We start from the raw sequence: 18,542 nt of genomic DNA, 5'->3' as shown, positions 1-18,542 counted from the left end.
TCTCTACACAAACCTTAAGTTGTTCTCTGTTAACAACCTTAGACAACAGATCAGCAAGAATTTAATTTCCTGGCATGTAGGACACCTGAATGAGTCCTTTCTGAATACACTCTCTTGCACGATGTAGCTTAATCTGCAAGTACTTGGTTCTTTGCTTGCAACTCTCTGAGTTCAGCAAAGCCAAACAGGATCTATTGTCTTGATACACTTGTATAGGACATTTCACAGAAACTCTGATGTCCTGAAACAGTTGTATCAACCATTCACAATCCATGAGTGAAAATGACAGAGCATTGAGTTCTGCTTCACAGGAACTTAGGCTTACTGTCGTCTGCTTCTTGCACAACCAGTCAAACAGACAGTGGTTGTACACGTAACATACTCCAGAAGTGCTTGTACCATCCGTGGTGTCACTTCCAAAACTAGCATCTGCAAAGATTTCAAGACCTCCAGTCTTCTGACTGGTGAACCTCAGTCTGTAGTGCAAAGTCCCTTTCAAATAGCGGGCTATGCGCTTCAGAGCTTTCCAATCCTGAACAGTAGGATTGTTAGCATGTCTGCTAAGCAGGTTAGTGCTTACAGCTATGTCAGGTCTTGAACATCTAGCAATGAAATTCAACTTGCCTAGAATGCATCTGTACAGCGTAGTGTCAGAAAACGCTTCAGCAGTACTATCTACCTGGTAACCTGTCACCATCGGTGTGTCTGCTGGGTTTGCATCAACCAAATTCAACCTGGTTAATACATCAGCAATTTTCTGTGTTTGGTGTACCAGAAAATTACCTGCTTGGTCCCTCTCCACCTGCAGAGAAAGATAGTTGGATACCTCACCAAGATCCTTCATGTCAAAGTGCTCCTTCAGCTGAGCTAGGGTGCTTTGGTACAAAGCCTGATTCTTCCAAAACATCAGAAGATCATCAACAAAACATAAACAATACAGTTTGTTTTGCCCCTCCTCCTTGACAAACACACATGGATCAGCTTTTCCCTGGTGAAAACCTAGAGAAAGCAATGTCTCAGTGAGTTTTGTGTTCCAACACCTGGCACTCTGCTTGAGACTATATAAGGATTTCCGAAGTTTACAGACCATTCCCTTCTGTATCTGCATTCCATCAGGTGGAAGCATAAACAGCTCCTCCCCCAAAATCCCCTACAAAAAAGCTGTATTAATGTCGTGATGGGCAGTGGCGTAGCGTGGGGGGTGCCAGGGGTGCCGGCCGCACCGGGCGCAACATGGGCGGGGGGCGCACTCGCACTAGCAGCTCTCTGCCCCTACTAAAATCCACGGGTTAGGGAGCCCGCGCTCGCTTGGCTTGGCGAGGAGGTCGCGGAAGGGGGAGAGCGAAGCCTTCTGCCGCGGGCAAAAAAAGGAGAGGAAGCCGGGTGGGCGGGCGGGCTGGCGGGGGTCTGGCTGCGCCTGCTGCTGCCGTTGCCGCTGCTGCCGGGCTTTGACAGCTTGGCGAAGCGGAGGGAGAGGAGCTTTATGGTAATTGCGGCTCTCTCTCCACTGGCCGCCTGGGTAGTGAGCCGAGCCGAGCAGGGAGTCTGGCGAGGGGGCAGGAAGAGACTTTCCCCCCCTTTTTCCACCTCGCCTGGTCAAAAAGGAGAGCGGAGTCTCCTCAGGGCGCCCTCAGGCAGGGCAGGGCAGGGCAAGCAGAGCGAGGAGGAGAGAGAGGGGAAGGGGGGGGAAGCAGCCAGGAAACGCCGCGGTGTGGAGGGGGAATCAATTAAGGAGAGAAAGCGAAAAGCCTTGGAGAAAGGGAAAAAAGGAAAGAAAAGAGGCAGCTCCGGGAGAGCGCAGGGGAAAGAGAAGCCTCGCTGCTGCTGCTGCTTGGGAGAGTAAATTACTGTACTTGCCTTGCCCCGGGTTAGGGGGCGCAAATTACTTGCCTTGCCCCGGGTGCTGATAACCCACGCTACGCCGCTGGTGATGGGAAACATGCAGTTTCTCCTCTGCAGCAATCTTGAGCATTAGCTGAATGCTCTCATATTTGACGGTGGGTGAGTAGGTCTCATGGTAATTCTGTCCTGGTACCTGTGAAAAACCTCTGGCAACCAATCTGGCTTTGTGTCTGACAACCTTGCCATTCTGGTCTGTCTTGGCTTTGAAGACCCATTTGCTGCCAACCAGTCTCATTCCTGGGACTACTGGTACCAGCTCCCAAGTTTGGTTCCTATTCAAGTCTGCTGTGTCATCACTGTCGCTGACACCAGCAGCAGCGCTGCCCACTGAGCTGGAATCCGAACTCTGATCATCATATCATCATCATCATCCTCAGCTTCCTCTTCTGTCTCAACACCATCTGCTTTTTTCACATCATCTTCATCTTCCTCTGGGTAACTCTGGAAAATTCCCACATTTTCCCCCCACTTAGGATTGTACTCAACACTCTTTGTGAACTTAATGGACTTAGAGTCAGTCATCCATACTCTGTATGCACCTTTTTCGTACCCCATGAACAAACCATGTGCCCCACGCTTCCCAAGCTTGTTGCTCTGTGGGGTGTGTACCCACATGTCAGAACCAAAGATTCTCATGTGCTTGACGTAAGGTTTCTTACCAAACATCTTCTCATAGGGAGTGCAACCAATAAGGGATGACAGTCTACTGTTATAGGAATAAACAAACGTGGACAGAGCCTCCCCCCAAAACTTCTCAGGGAGATTGGCATCATGCAACAAGGTTTTTAGGCCTTGAAGCAAAGTCTGGTTTGCTCGCTCAGCAAGTCCATTCATCCATGGCGATCTAGGCGTTGAGAGGTCATGTTGGATTCCCTTCTCAGTCAGGAAAGCTTCAAACTGCTGAGAAGTGAATTCCCTGCCTCGAGCAGTAAAGAAACAACCGATACGTTTACTGTGAGCATTCTCCAACCAAGCACAGAATGCCTTGAACCTAGGAAATGCTTGCGATTTCTGCTCGAGCATAAACACATGAATGTACCTGGAAAAAGAATCAATTAGAACCATGAAGTACCTTGCTCCACCCAAAGAGGGCGCAAGTGGACCAACCAGGTCTGCGTGGACTATCTGGTAGGGTTTGGAAGCCTGCCTGCTAGACTCCTTGCCTTTTGGAGCAACCTTCACCTTGTTCTCTGCACAAGATACACATTTCATGTGAAACTTACAGGGCTTGATGTTCAAACCCTGAACCAACTCAGGCATCTTGGCCAGTGCCTGCCAAGACATGTGAGCAAACCTTCTGTGTGCCTCGTGAATGCATCCTGCATGAAGAACTTTGTTAGTTTGTGCAACACAACAAGAATCAACATTAGACACAGCAGCACCATTGTCATCATAAGTTATACAGAACAAACCATCTATAAACTTTGCATGCAAAATGTCCTCTTTGCCTTTCCTGATGACACAGACGCTCCTCTTGAAGGAAATCTCAAAGCCACGCCCAGTCAGCTGTGGGACACTGAGCAAATTGTCTGCAAAATCTGGAACATAAAGTACATCTCTGATGGTTGTGTGCAGACTTGCCAGTCTCACATTCCCAACTCTTGCAATTCGCAACGTCTTTCCATCAGCCTGGTGGATCTCACCATCTTGAGGCGTGAAGGAGATAAAAAGATGTTTATCTTTGGCCAAATGCCGTGTGGCTCCCGCATCTACAGCAAATCTGGCTTTGGCCTTTGGAGCAGCTTTTCCAGCAAGCAAAACCTTGTCTTCCACCGGCGTGGGCTTTTGCTGCTTGCCCCCCTGCTCCTGGCCATCAGACTTGCCTTTAGCCTTTGGTGAAGCTGTGCCAGCAAACAAAGCCTTGTTTTTCCCTGGCGTGGGCTTTCCTCCCCCCTTCTGCTTCTGGCCATCTGCTGGCTTCTGTCTCTGTTTACTTCTGGCCTTCCGGTATCTGTGAGGATGACCTTGGTTCTCACAGGACACAGAGCTCTCAGCCGCCAACTCCTTGGCTCCCCCTGGAGGCTGGAATGCTGCCTGGGATGACATCACAGTCAGCTCCCCCTGCAGCTTGCAACCGGTGCCCTCGGCATCCCTGCATTCACTCGCATTCTGGGAAACAGCCAGGACCTCCAATGCAGTCAAACTCTGGGCTGGGATGACTGGCAGATGGGCTACTTTCAAAGCATTCCACATCTGACGTGCTGTCACATTGCCAGCCAGTGTTGATATTTCCTCCAGAGAGACGGATAAGACTATTACGTCTATGACCCTTGAATCTTGGGCCCTCCATCTATCTGTCAGAGGAACTGGAGGGGCTTCACACACAGTATGCCACACTCCAAACTGTCGCAGTAAGCTCTCACAGCAACTTGCCCAAGTCTCATAATTGTGGGCATTCAACTTTGGGCACTCAGTGCCATCATCTGAGGCTTGTAAAAACTCCATTCCAGCTCTTTACTTGAGCCATGAGTCTTTTTCACTTCAGAGACTCCTTATCTTGGCACCCATAAATCTTGAAGCCTGTTTGGCTCGACTCCAAGGCTAATTAGCCTGCTGGACATCAAAGGCTCTCTGCCGCGGCAACAGAAAAGCCTTACTTTCGCTTTTCCCACACATACCTCACAGCAGTCTTTTGCAGTCTTACTCTCCTGTAAGTGCCGTGAATCTGGGCCCAAAACCTGTTGTTGGGATACTGCCAGGGAGACAAAAGCCATCATGCCCCCACGTCGCCTCCGGTGCGATCCATCGATCTCTGGTAGAAACACAGTATCAGTCAATTAGCGACACAAAGCCTCGGAAATAGCTTTCCACATTCCAAGCCTTGGTGCACGCTCTATCAGCAGAGTTCGTACAGCGAAAGATGCACTCAGGAGAGCATTATTTACAACTTTATTCAGCGTTGATCAGAACAAAGAAAAAACATGACTGCCTGCTTTCAGTGTCCAGGCACAGAGAGGAAACGAAAGCAATGTACAAAACATAAACTTTCTGTGAACAGGAAATACACAGGCTGTGACACAACAACCTGCTCCCTCCTTAAGGTGGAACGGAAATATCCTAACAGTCTCAAAGCGGCTAACATTCTCCTTTCCCTTCCTCCCCCACAACAAACACTCTGTGAGGTGAGTGAGGCTGAGAGACTTCAGAGAAGTGTGATTAGCCCAAGGTCACCCAGCAGCTGCATGTGGAGGAGTGGGGATGCGAACCTGGTTCACCAGATTACGAGTCCACCGCTCTTAACCACTACACCACACTGCTCCAACTGTTCCCTACCCCCCCAAGGGCCATGGGAGGCGATAGCAATGGACTTTATCACTGACCTGCCGGAGTCGCAGAAACAGTTGGTTATATAGAGGGTGGGGTGGATCTGTTATCCAAGATGGCACATTTTATACCCTGTAGAAAGTTGCCATTGGTGCAGGAGACAGCATAACTATTTGTGGAACATGTGTTTAAACTGCATGGATTGCCTCAGAGGATCATATCAAACAGAGGGATGCAATTTACCTCCCAGTTTTGGAGGAAACTGATGCAACTGCTGAAGGTAGAAGTCTGCTTCTCATCAGCTAGACAAATGGAGAGACGGAGAGGATGAATGCCACTTTGCAACAGTACCTGCGTTGCTACGTGAGTTACCAACAAGATGATTGGATCGATAAGTTGGCCCTTGCTGAGTTTGCATACAACACGGTGTATTCGTCTATGCAACAGACTCCCTTCTTCGCCTGCCTGGGACAACACCCATGTATCTTTCCAGGGGAGGAAGACAACCTGGCGGTGCCAGCCGCGGTACAGTTTGCAGAGGAACTGGCAACTATGCATAGCTTACTTCAGAATCACCTAGAGAGAGTGAAGGAGCAATATAAGAGGGAGGTGGATAAGCACAGACAGTTAGGCAGGGAGTAAAGGTGGGAGATCAGGTGTGGTTGTCTACCAAAGACTTGCCGAGTAAGGGGCGGTGTTGTAACCCTCAGGGTGCTGGACCCTCAGAGGGTGGGGCCGTTTGAAGTGGTAGAGCCAATTAACCCTGTGTTGTTCAAGCTTCGACTACCTGCGTCCATGAAGATACACTCTGTCTTTCATAGGTCCTTGTTGTCTCCGGTGATGCCTGCGCACCAGTATCAACTGCCAAAAGAGTCGCCACCCCCTTCTATAATGGTAGAGGGGGAACCTTAATATGAGGTGTTGCAACTGCGGGACTCTCCCTGGAGGGGTAGGAGATTACCGTATCTAGCGTCTTGGAAGGCGTACGGGCATGAGGAAAATTCATGGGAGGACTCTGGGATTGTACACTCCCCTAGGTTGCAGGTGGAGTTTCACCGTAGGTACCCCAACAAACCCAAACTAAGAGGGTGGCAGGAGGAATGTGAGACGTGGGAAGAAGATGAAGAGAGTGAGGCAGATTGGGGATTGGAAGTAGAGGAAAACCTGCAAGGGGGAGGTTACTGGGAAGAGAGTGAGGATGAATGGTGGGGAGGTTTCAGCAGTGCCCCTCGTGAGGAGGGGGAGCTGGGAGAGGTGGAGGAGGACCTTAGGGGTGTGTGGTGTCACGAATGAGCCAGCCCAGCCAGCTCCCAGTGAAAGAAGTAACCAGGAAGAGAGAGGGTTAACTGCCAGCCAAGATGAGCATAGCCTAGTGCCAACTCCCCCACCCTTAGGAATGCCAGTTGATAAGAGAATGACGAGGGTGAGCTGGAGCCCTGCCAACGCTCGGAGCCCTGCCAACGCTCTCGAGAAGTGCAAAATACCGCGAATAGAGACAGAAGCAGTTCATGAGGTGGGAACAGAGACAGAGGTAGTGACTCGGAAGATGTTGGAGCTGAACCAATCTCTTGCCGGAGCCGGCGTATGGGGGGCTTGCTAGACAGGAAGCAAAAAAGACGTAAGCTTCATAAGTTCACTTTCTGTTTTAGTAAACGGGAGGGATCCTTAGAAGGGTCATCTTAATTCATGATGGTGGAGGCTGTGTTAATGCCGTCTGGAGTTATCGGTTTGTTTTTACAATAAATCATCCTTTTTAATTAACTACGCTCACTGTGTTATCAAGCCGGGGACTGGACTCCCGACAATAATGGAATACTGAGTGGTATAGTTTTTGTAAAATATGCAGGGATTTATGATATGTAAAATGAACCATGGAAAGAGAAGAAGGGAAGTCATTGATATCTTAAGGATGTAAAATGAGTAGTTTAAAGTGTTGTTTTTTTAATAAATTTTTATTAGATTTTCCACCGTGATAACACAGTAGTTTAAAGTGTTAAACAGAAAATTTAATAAAAAATACACACACACACCAACTTTCTATGTCTGGACAGCCTTGTCCAAACAAGAATGTTTTTAGCGCATAACCAAAAAGAGTACAGCAAAGGTGCATGCTTTATATCAGTCAAGAGGCAAGGAGTTCCAAAGTGTAGGTGCTGCCACATCAAACGACTGAGTTCTTGCAAATGTGGAAAAGGTTTTATGTGGCACCTGTAACAGTGCCAGTTCTGCAGGTGGAAGTGGGTGCATATGGAGTAAGAAACTCAGCAGCAAACTGGTCCCAAATCGTTTAGGTCTTTATATACTAAAAGTAACACCTTGAACTTGGCCTGGTTGCTACATGAACCGTTTCTATCCCAGCTGGTGCTAATAGGAACAGTTACCTTGCAAGAACTCATGTCTGAACTTGCTTTTCTCCTTCACCCTCCCTATCCCTTTTTCCTTTATAGTCATATCTGGCACAGGCTGAAGACTGTATTAAATACCCACAGGCCTTTACAAATTAATAACGTGATTTTATTGTTTTAAACATAAACCACTGCTGGTTTTTGTGTGTTAAGTTTTTAAAAATGTATTTATTTTAGTCATCAGCTGGAAATGTGTAGAATGAACATTGGTTTGTGTTGTTATTTTATTACACTACATTTATAGTTTTGCTTCAGCATTCTAAGCTTTTGAGCTGGCCTTGCATAAATAATAGTTAATATTTTGCCCTGGCAAAAGAACATTTTGCCAAAGCTTGGGTGGCCACCACTCAGGGATTCTTTAGCTGTGATTCCTGCATTGCAGGTGGTTGGACTAGATGGACCGTGGGGGACCTCTGAAACCCTGCAATACTATGATTCCAGCTTGTCACTTTGAGCATTTGATGCTCCTTCTCTCTACCAAGGGGAGAATTGCCATTTTGTGTTCAAGATATGCCCTCTTGCTGCTTTTAGGTAAACAGAAGTACCTCTGTGCCAGCCGAAATGACTGCACCATCAACAGGTTCCGGAGAAAAAACTGCCCTTCCTGCCGCCTTCGGAAATGTTATGAGGCTGGGATGACTCTTGGAGGTAATCCAACTTCTGTTTATGAACCTTTGATTCTTTGCATTTTACTATGTTTTATATATGCTGTAAGGCGCCCAGATGGGTGGAGTAGTATAATAGCCACCCAGAGTGGCGGGGGAAACCCAGCCAGATGGGTGGGGTATAAATTATTATTATAATCATCATCATCATTAATTTTAGCATACCTGATTTGCTTGCTTTGTGTCATGTATCTAAATGAGGCTGGAGGGAGATACGCAGCCTGGCACTGATAGATTAGATTAGTGCCCTTCTTCACTGAGGTTTTGGCAAGCACCCCATTCCTTGCTGAGTCAGGCAGGGGCCTCCAGCCAAAACAAAACCCCAACCTGTGCTCTGAGGTCAGATCCTCAAGAGATTAACCTCTGTGATTCCCACAATCAAGGCAGGGATTTATTTATTTTTTTAATTAAATGTTTATTAGTTTTCAAATCTACAAAAAGTTTAGTTACAAGCAAGCAAGGAGTCATTGCATTAACAAACCAAACTGCAACACATATAATAATGAAATCTTCAAATACCACATGTTAAACAAACCAGAGCAGTAGGATATATTGAGAAATTGTGCTTAGAGCTCTAAAATGGGCACGTACTCTGAATTCAATAATCATAAATAATACAGTGGTACCTCGGGTTACATACGCTTCAGGTTACAGACTCTGCTAACCCAGAAATATTACCTCAGGTTAAGAACTTTGCTTCGGGATGAGAACAGAAATCGTGCTCCGGCGGCGCGGCAGCAGCAGGAGGCCCCATTAGCTAAAGTGGTGCTTCAGGTTAAGAACAGTTTCAGGTTAAGAACAGACCTCCAGAACAAATTAAGTTCTTTACCCGAGGTACCACTGTAACCAAATCAGATACTCTACCATGTCAATAAAAAAAATATCACAACATTCATCTTACATTCTAACTTAATGTATTAAGCAAATTTGTTCATAACCTGGAGGAGGTTCTTGGCCATGTTCCTCTTTACCTACAAAGGAGATAAAGTCAGACTAAATGTGGTACAAAGTTCTTCTATTTACTTAGGCCCCTGACAATTCTCTTTTTTGGGGGGGGGGTTTAATTTTCTTTTTTTTTTATAATATTTTTATTAAGTTTATAAAGTACAGAAAAAAGAAATAAAGACATAGGAAGAAAAATACAATAGAGAGATTACAAATTTTCCATAATCCTTTTTTCCATCTATTGGACTTCCCCACATCCTCCAAACCCTGCATTCTCTGTAATACAAAATATCAGCAATTTGTTAACTTATTTCCAGACTTATTGTATCTTTCATTTTATCATGTTTCCTAATTTCAAAGCTGTTGTAATCCAAATCTTATATGTTTTAACTTAAACATAATAAAGTTATTTCATTATTCCACCTTTAACTTCTTGTACCTTAATTTCCATTTCATTAATTTACCAATGCTGAAGCAAGAATTTCTAAAAAGAGCATTTTTTAACATTCATACAACTTGTAATGTTTTTTCAAATAGTCTTTGAATTTTTTCCAATCCTCCTCGATTGTTTCTTCTCCCAAGTCTCGGATTCTGCCAGTCATTTCAGCCAGTTCCATATAGTCCATCAACTGCGTCTGCCATTCCTCCAGCGTGGGTAAATCTTGTGTCTTCCAATGCTTAGCAATCAAAATCCTTGCTGCTGTGGTAGCATACATAAAAAAAGTTCTGTCTTTCTTAAGTACTCTCTGGTCCACAATGCCCAGAAGAAAGGCCTCCGGTTTCTTAGGTAAGGTATATCTAAGTACCTTTTTTAGTTCATTATGAATCATCTCCCAAAAGGCCTTCACTTTCGGGCAAGTCCACCAGAGGTGAAAGAATGTCCTTTCCGCCTCTTTACATTTCCAACATTTGTTATCAGACAGGTGATATATCTTAGCAAGTTTGACTGGGGTCATGTACCACCGGTATATCATTTTCATAATATTTTCCTTCAAGGCACTACATGCCGTAAATTTCATTCCGGTGTTCCATAACCTTTCCCAGTCTTCAAACATAATGTTGTGCCCCAAGTCCTGTGCCCATTTTATCATGGCGGATTTGACTGTCTCGTCCTGTGTATTCCATTTAAGCAGCAAATTATACATTCTCGAAAGTAATTTATTTTTTGGCTCTAACAATTCTGTCTCTAGTTTCGATTTTTCCACCTGGAATCCAACCTTTTTATCCACTTTAAAAACCTCCTGAATTTGTGCATAATGCAACCAATCTCGCACCTTATTTTTCAATTTTTCCAAGCTCAGCAGCCTCCAATTGTCTCCAATTTTTTCAATTATTTCCCAATATTTAGGCCAGTAGGCTTCCATGTTAAGTCTCTTACGTGCCTTGGCCTCCACCGGTGAGAGCCACCTCGGAGTCTTACTCTCCAATAAGTCCTTATATTTTGTCCAGACCATCAAAATTGCTCTTCTGACAATATGGTTTTTAAACAATTTGTGAACTTTAACCTTGTCATACCACAAATATGCATGCCACCCAAAAGCATTGTCAAACCCTTCCAGATCTAGGACATCAGTGTTTTCCAATAAGATCCAATCTTTCAACCAGCAGAAGGCTGCAGATTCATAATATAACCTCAAGTCTGGCAGGGCAAATCCCCCTCTTTCTTTCGCATCAGTTAGTATTTTAAACTTTATTCGGGGCTTTTTGCCCTGCCAAACAAACTTAGAAATATCCTTCTGCCACTTTCCAAAACATTCCACTTTGTCCACGATCTGTAGGGCCTGAAACAGAAATAACATTTTCGGCAATACATTCATCTTTATAGCTGCTATCCGGCCCAACAAGGAAAGTTTCAATCTTGACCATATTTCCAAGTCTCTTTTGATTTCTGACCAACATTTCTCATAATTATCTTTAAACAAATTCAAATTTTTGGAGGTCAAGTACACCCCTAGATATTTTACTTTTTTAACCACATTTAATTCTGTTTCTTTCAGGAACTCATCTGTTTCTGTAGTTGTCAAATTTTTTGCTAGAACCTTAGTTTTTTGCTTGTTCAGCTTAAATCCCGCCACCCGACCAAAATCAGAAATTAATTCTAACACTCTTTTAGTGCTAGAGACTGGCTCCTGTAATGTTAATACCAAGTCATCTGCAAAAGCTTTCAGTTTATATTGTTTCACTCCGACCTCAATTCCTTGTACAGACCGGTCCTTTCTAATCATGTTCAATAGCACCTCCAGGACTGAAATAAACAATAGGGGGGATAGGGGGCACCCCTGTCGTGTCCCTTTTTCTATTTTGAACTCCTCTGTCACCACATTGTTAACAATCAATTTAGCTTTTTGCTCTGAGTAAATTGCTTCTATTCCATTTTCAAACCCCCGCCCGACTCCCATCCCTTCCAAATTTTTCTTCATAAACATCCAAGAAATGTTGTCAAAGGCTTTCTCCGCATCAATAAAGATTAAAACCGCTCTAGTATTAAGATTTGTTTGTAGAAGTTCCAAAATGTCAATAATGTTTCTTGTATTATCAAACAAATGCCTACCGGGGAGAAAGCCAGCCTGGTCCTTATGGATCACTTCATTAAGTACTTTTTTAAACCTACTTGCTAAAATATCCGCAAAAAATTTGTAATCCACGTTTAGGAGTGAGATGGGGCGGTAGTTCTTAAGCTGGGTCTTTTCAGTTTCTTGTTTAGGTATCAATGTGATGAAAGCTTCTTTCCACGTCTCCGGTGCCTTCCTCCCCTCCATAATCTGATTGCAGACCTCCAACAGAGGTTGTATCAAATAGTCCTTCAAAACCTTGTAATATTTGGAGGTAAGTCCATCAGGGCCTGGAGATTTGCCTAGTTGAAGGTTCTGAATGGCACTTTCAATTTCTTGCTGGGTGATATTACTATTCAGGGTAGTTCTCATTTCCTGAGTTATTTTTTGATATCTCTGGAAACACTTTCTAATTTCCTCGGGTTTCTGAACCATTCTCCCTTCAATCTCTAGATTTGTAACTGTGTTAAGTTTTTGTCTCTTTTTCAACTGCCATGCTAGCAGTTTCCCACACTTGTTTGCTGATTCAAAGGATCTTTGTTTCATTTGTTTAATTTTCCATTCCACCTCTTGATTTATCAATTTCGAATATTGTGCCTGGAAAAATTTCACCTCTCTCAGCATTTCCTTCGACTTGGGCCTAGATCTTAATTTTTTCTCTCCTTCTCTTATTTTCTCCAATATCTTCTCCTTCTTTTCATTCCAGAACTTTTTCTTAATCGTATTTTGTTGTATTAGAAACCCTCTCATAACTGCTTTACTTGCGTCCCAGATTGTTCTTTTTTCCACAGTGGTGTTTAGATTTATTTCAAAATAGTCCTTTAAAGTTTTTTGGGCCTTCTTAACAATCTCCTGATCCCTTAATAAGGTGTCATTCATTTTCCATCTAAAGGATCCGGTTATGTTAAGTCTCAATTCCACTTTCAAAGCATTATGGTCGGAGCAAGTTTTTGGGCAGATTTCCACTTTTCTAGTCTTAGGTACCAGTCCTCTAGTTGTCCATATTTGGTCGATTCGTGTCCATGTCAGATGAGCTTCAGAAAAGAAAGTTCCTTCTTTTCCTAAGGGGTTCTTAACCCTCCATATGTCAATTAAGTCCATATTGTCAGTCATTTCAAAAAAAGTTTTAGGTAATCTGCCATCTTTCGTTATGTTGGCACTTTGCGACTTATCCATGTTTACAGATACGACCCCATTCATATCGCCCAACATAATAATGTTGTTGTAGTCTAAGTAGTCCAGCATAATCTCATGCAGCTTCCTGAAAAATTCCGATTTTCCTTCATTTGGAGCATATATTCCTAATATCAAAAATTTTTCTCCTTGCGTCTGAATTTCAATCACCAAAATTCTGCCGTGTTCATCTTTAAATAGGAATTTCGGTGACAGGCTCTCCTTTGCATAAATCACCACTCCTCTTTTCTTGACTTTATCCGAAGAAATAAATTCTTGGCCTAATCTTTTATTAATTAACACTTTTCTATGGAGCCTTGTCACATGAGTTTCTTGCAGGCAAATAATGTCCAATTGTTCTTTTTTCAAAATATAACCCCTGGCAATTCTCAATTTGTATGTTATTTTTTTCTAGGAGGACACCATGCCAAATCTATAATATAAATCTTTCCAGAAATCCACAAGAGTCATTCTGGCTACCACCAATAAATGCATAATCATTTATTTATTACCTAAAATTAGGTTACCCTAATCAAAAATAAAAAGTGTCAATTAGGAGGTTGGAACAATATGGCAGGCATCTACTTCTCACAAGCTGAGAGCAGAAGAGGCAATGAAGGTTATTAGCAGAAGGTGCTGTCTGTGAGACATCAGAGAGAAAGACGGTCCTAGGCAGTGCCCTGGGCAGCAGATTTGTGGTATGAAAGTTGTTGTTGCTGGCATTTTCATGACCACCTTAAAAGAGTTCTCAGAGCAGGGGCTCACAATCTGTCCTGTCTGGTGCCCAGCACAGAGGAACATAAGATGAACCTGCTGGATCAGGCCAATGGCACATTTAGTCCAGTATCCTCTTCTCACAGTTGCCTAACAGTTGCCTGTGGGAAATCAGCAAGCAGGATAAAAGCACAAAAGACCTCTTCTCTCTTATAGTTTCCAGCAACTGATATTCAGAAGCAATACTGTCTCCAAATGTGGAGGGGCAGAGCATAGCCATTGTGGTTAGTAACCGCTGATAGCTCCAGTGGCGTAGCGTGAGTTGCTGGCACCGAGTAGGGAAGCTGCCTATGCCATCGGAGCGACCCTGGAGGGAGGGTGATGTTGGGGACTGGTATGGAAGTCATGCAACTCATTTGCTTGCCCTGCAGGCTGACCCTTTTCATGGGTCTTCGTTTGTCCCTAAAGACAGAGCCCAAAACTTCAGGGTTCAGCCCCTTTCTTCTTCCCATCGTTAGCAAACCAGACACACACCCCCTCTGGTCACAACCACACCAGGCATTTAAAGCACTGTGGTGCCACTTTAGCAGTCACATGGCTTCCCCCAAAGAATCCTGGAACTGCAGTTTGCTATGGGTGCCATCCTCGCAGGCTGTTAAAAGTGGTTTAAGGGTGTTTTAAGTGAATGGTGGGGGTCTGAACTCTTTCTCTCAAAAACCTCCCCTTTCCTACAGAGGTTGTAGTTTTCCCAGCCAGGAAGCCAAGCAGATGTTAGGCATCCTTTGAACTGTGCCTTCTTGACTAAGCCAGCCTAAGGACCCCTCCAACTCCTTCCTCATCCAGAAAGAAATCCCAAAGGCTGCTTTTAAAAGCAATTAATGCTTTAACTTGTTACGTTATAATAAATCCAAGAGCTGCTCTTTAGAATGCTGACAGGAGTTTGGCTAGGAGGCAACGTTGTTCCACTATCAGTTTTTAATGCTCTCACTCTTGAGAACATAAAGCAAAAAATATATTCTCCTTCCCCTTCTTCTTCGTACCACAGAATTATAGAGTTGGAAGGGAACCATGAGTCATCTTGTCTAACCCCCTGCATTGAAGGAATTGCAGCTAAAGAATCCCTGACATATGGCCCTCCAGCCTCTGCTTAAAAGCCTCCAATAAAGGAGAGTCCACCACCTTCCCAGGGATTCCATTCCACTATCAAACAGCTCTTACCGTCAAACAGCTCTTCCTGATATTGAGTCGGAATCTCCCTTCTTGTCATTTGAATTCATTGCTTCAGGTCCTACCCTCCAGAGCAGGAGAAAATAAGCTTGCTTCCTCTTCCATGTGATAGCCCTTGAGATATTTGAAGATGACTGTCATATCTCCTCTCAGTCTCCTCTTTTCCAGGCTAAACAGGCCCAACTCCCTCAACCGTTCCTCATAAGGCTTGGCTTCCAGACCCTTCATAATCTTGGCCACCTTCCTCTGCACACCTTCCAGCTTGTCATTTATCCTTCTGATACCATTTTCCTGTACATTCATTTATTGTATCCACATTTGGCTGTTGTGAGCAAAGCTGGTGTGTAGTTTAAGGTGTGGGATTGGACTGGGTTACAAACACATGATATACCACTGGGTGAAGGTGCCATCGCACTCTGGCCCTCAAACTGCAGTGGAAGGAACAAGCTGCATTGGCGAGGCCTGGGGCCAATGCAGCTTATTCTTCCCTCAGGAGCAGTTTAACAAAGCCCCCACCCCACCTTTAGTTCACATGACCCGAAGCTGGGGGCAGCTTCTTTAAACTGCTCAGTGGAAGCAGTGGGGTTCACTCAGCTAGGGGAGAGGGCGGGAGGCTCCCCCCCCCCCAGCTTAGCAGTTCAGAACTTTAAAGCACAGACCTTGCTTGGAAAGAGCAGAGAAAAAGAAGGTGTGGATAAGCCATCTGAGTGCATTAACATGGCAGTTCATTCCATTTCCTCACTATTTCCCTAGCTGTTAATATCTCCATTATGCTTGAGCTTTCAGACCACTTCCAGAAATCTAGTGAAATATGGTGGCAGTTCAGCACTCATTTTTGTATTAATTGCTTCCAAGAAAAATCCATTTGGTACTCCACTGACTCAGAAAATTGTGGGAGAAAAGTGACAAGATTTGGGGCAGTATATCTAGTGGAATACAATGGAAATGCAGCAACTAGTTCTGTGTTAATTGCTTTCAGGAAAAAATGTGGGAGAAAAGTGACAAGACTCAGGGAGATACACTGGAATATAGCTCTTCCCTGTCGTTTTCATGTGGGAATAGAAGCATGCATGCACAGAAAGGGGGGAGAGAAGTGATGTTGTCCAATGACATTCTTTATTGTGCCACACCATGCCCAACTGGTGTGACTGAAATTTTGCACCACATGCCAGCAAGATTATAATGCTACAGGTGCTTCAGGAATGTGAAGGAAACATTCTCCCCTTCTAACATCATATCAAGAGCAACCCTCAAATCAAATGCATGCTTTTCTCTACAGGATAGCTTTCCTGCCCCTGAACTGAGACATAGGAATAACAGGAGCTATTAACCAAAAAGTATAGTACACAATTAGCCTTAAACAGGAACAGAGACAGTTGCTGAAGGTCCATGTCTGTTGCACAGATATAAAAGGCTGCACAGCCACACAATGCAGACACAACTTAAAATTCTCTGGTCATTTTCACACATTACACAACAAGAAACCCAAGTTACTATTGTGCAGACAATCTGCAGGGAGCTGTAGCCAGTCTCAGTTTTCTGATGAGCCTATTGGTAAATGACAAGTGCTTTCGTTGACTTCCGGAACAGCGCACCGACGGAACGGGTGGGGATCTGCGCTCCTGCCATCTCGAGGCAGACCCGACGGAGAGAGAAACAGGGACGAGGTGTAAGTCACCCTGACCTCGGGGGGGGGGGGATCCTGAGGGTTGAACCTAAGGCAGCGCAAAAAGGGGTCTCCCAAAACTAAAGACAAAAGTGTATAAAAAGGACGCAGGGAGGATCTCTGCGCAAACGGGCCAATCCACTCTCCGGCGCAAATGCCCCCAAACCCCGACAAGGTAGCGCTGAACTCTCCTTTAAGAGGAGACTGTTAAAAACAGGATGTCTCTCCCCTAAAAATCGGGTAAAACTAATTTTACCAATAACCCTCACAAGCGAAAGTGGGGAGGAAAGGGAGAGACGAGAGGTCAGTTTTTAAAAAAACAAACACAGAGCACGATTTGAAGCAGAGAAGGGGACCGCAACACGGTACAGACAACCCCTGTTAAAATACTTCACAAGGAGTCTTAAAAGAGTGTGATTTAACGCACCAAAGTCTTGAGAAATTAAGACATTACAGTTGAAAAAGTAAAGGCAAACCCAAAAGTTAAAGGAGGACTGGAATCACTTTAAAGTAAAAACGATTAAAATAAGACTGCTTAATTTAATACACAACTGTGAATAAAACTAGCATACCTGTGTCCAAGTGGGGAGCAGATGAGACAGCGTGGAGGCACCACCATTGACGGAAGCCATAAAGAGCACAAACAGGAAAAGACGCCAAAAAGCAAACTTTGAAAGCAAGAGAGAGGAGCAGAGGAGGAAAAAGAATCAAAGGGGAAAACAGCGATACATGTGGCCAATATAGGAATAGACACAGACCAGAAAAAATACACGCTGAGGTAACAGTGCCACCTACTGGACAAAAATAAAAATACAGAAATAAATAAAATAATTTAAAAAAGATTAAGTGAAGAATAGGTAACTCTGAAAGAAGGACTCTATTGCTCTTTTTGTCAAAAATTCTGTTTTCTTTTTCTTTTTAATCAGTAATTTGGAAGGAAAATATCATACAACCTAGAAAGAAATGGACATATAAATATTTTAACTAAAGGAATTCCCTGAAAGATATAAAACGTCAAGAAAATAAAAAGGTTTTCTGCTCTGGATTGGACTTGTTTTCAACGTTGCCACTGCTGTAATGTTTTAGGAGGCTCCGTGGCTGTTGGATTTATTTTTTTGAATTTGCAACCGGCAAAGTGGAGATAGCCAGGTATGTGGCAAGAAGATATTGACTTTGTATTCTGCTAATTGGAATTAGCCATACCAGTGGCAAGAAGATTGATCCTGATTTTGTTCTACTTTTTGTTTTTATTTCTCTTCTCTTTGGATACTTTGGTTGATGGATTATATCAGTTGTAGAGTGTGTTCTGCCTGATTTTGATTTTGATTTAGAGGCGCTGCATCTTTCTATCCCCCTTGGATTTAAAATACAAAGAAGTGGTGAAGTTTGGGTGTTTGAATTATATGTTTCAATTTTAAAATTTTAAAACTTCTAAAATTTGCTATTGGATTTGGAAATAATAAATAAAGGGAAATGGAAACAGTGGACTACTATATTAAATAAATTCCTCTCTAATTGAATTGGAAATCTGCACAGGGGGTAAGAAATAATTTTGGAGAATGACGCATGCGCAAAAAAAGAGTGAAGGTGCAACCCCGGGAGAGAGGAGAACGTTGAGGCAAGAACCAGAATGGAAAGGAGAGATAGTAAAGATGTTTGCAGAATTAAAGATGGACATTAAAAACAGTGAGAAGAACATAGAGTCTAAATTAGGGCAGATGGAGAATAAATTACGGAAAGTGGACAAAAAAAATAGATGTAACTGTCAATGAACTAAAAGGACAAATGAAGAAGGATTGAAAGGGACTAAATTAGAATTGAAAGACATGAAAACAGAAGAGGAAAACCTAGAGCAGAAGTATCTGAAGTTAACAAGACACAGGAAGAGTTGTGGGATGCGGTTGCAATGAATGAACCAAGACAAAGACAGACAAATCTGAGACTGAGGTCTGTGCCTGAAGTGCAGGGAGAGCAGATTAAAGGAAAATTGACGGCAGAGATTGCCCAATGGTTAGACCTGCAAGTGGAT

General features: G+C 43.8%; 1 protein-coding gene across 1 annotated transcript in view; it reads left to right on the top strand.

The window, feature by feature from the left end:
• The window catches only part of LOC309333191 (androgen receptor-like), a gene marked incomplete at its 3' end in the record, with an annotated part of 490,100 nt that overhangs the window by 152,308 nt on the left and 319,250 nt on the right, over positions 1 to 18,542 (top strand). The window contains 1 exon segment of the mRNA XM_081846590.1: positions 8,103 to 8,219. Within this exon segment, the coding sequence (XP_081702716.1) occupies positions 8,103 to 8,219 (117 nt within the window).

Source organism: Podarcis erhardii (genome assembly GCF_964252035.2).
Source record: "Podarcis erhardii genome assembly, chromosome: W".
In the NCBI taxonomy this organism is placed as follows: Eukaryota; Metazoa; Chordata; class Lepidosauria; order Squamata; family Lacertidae; genus Podarcis; species Podarcis erhardii.
This window is presented reverse-complemented; position numbering and strand designations above follow the sequence as displayed.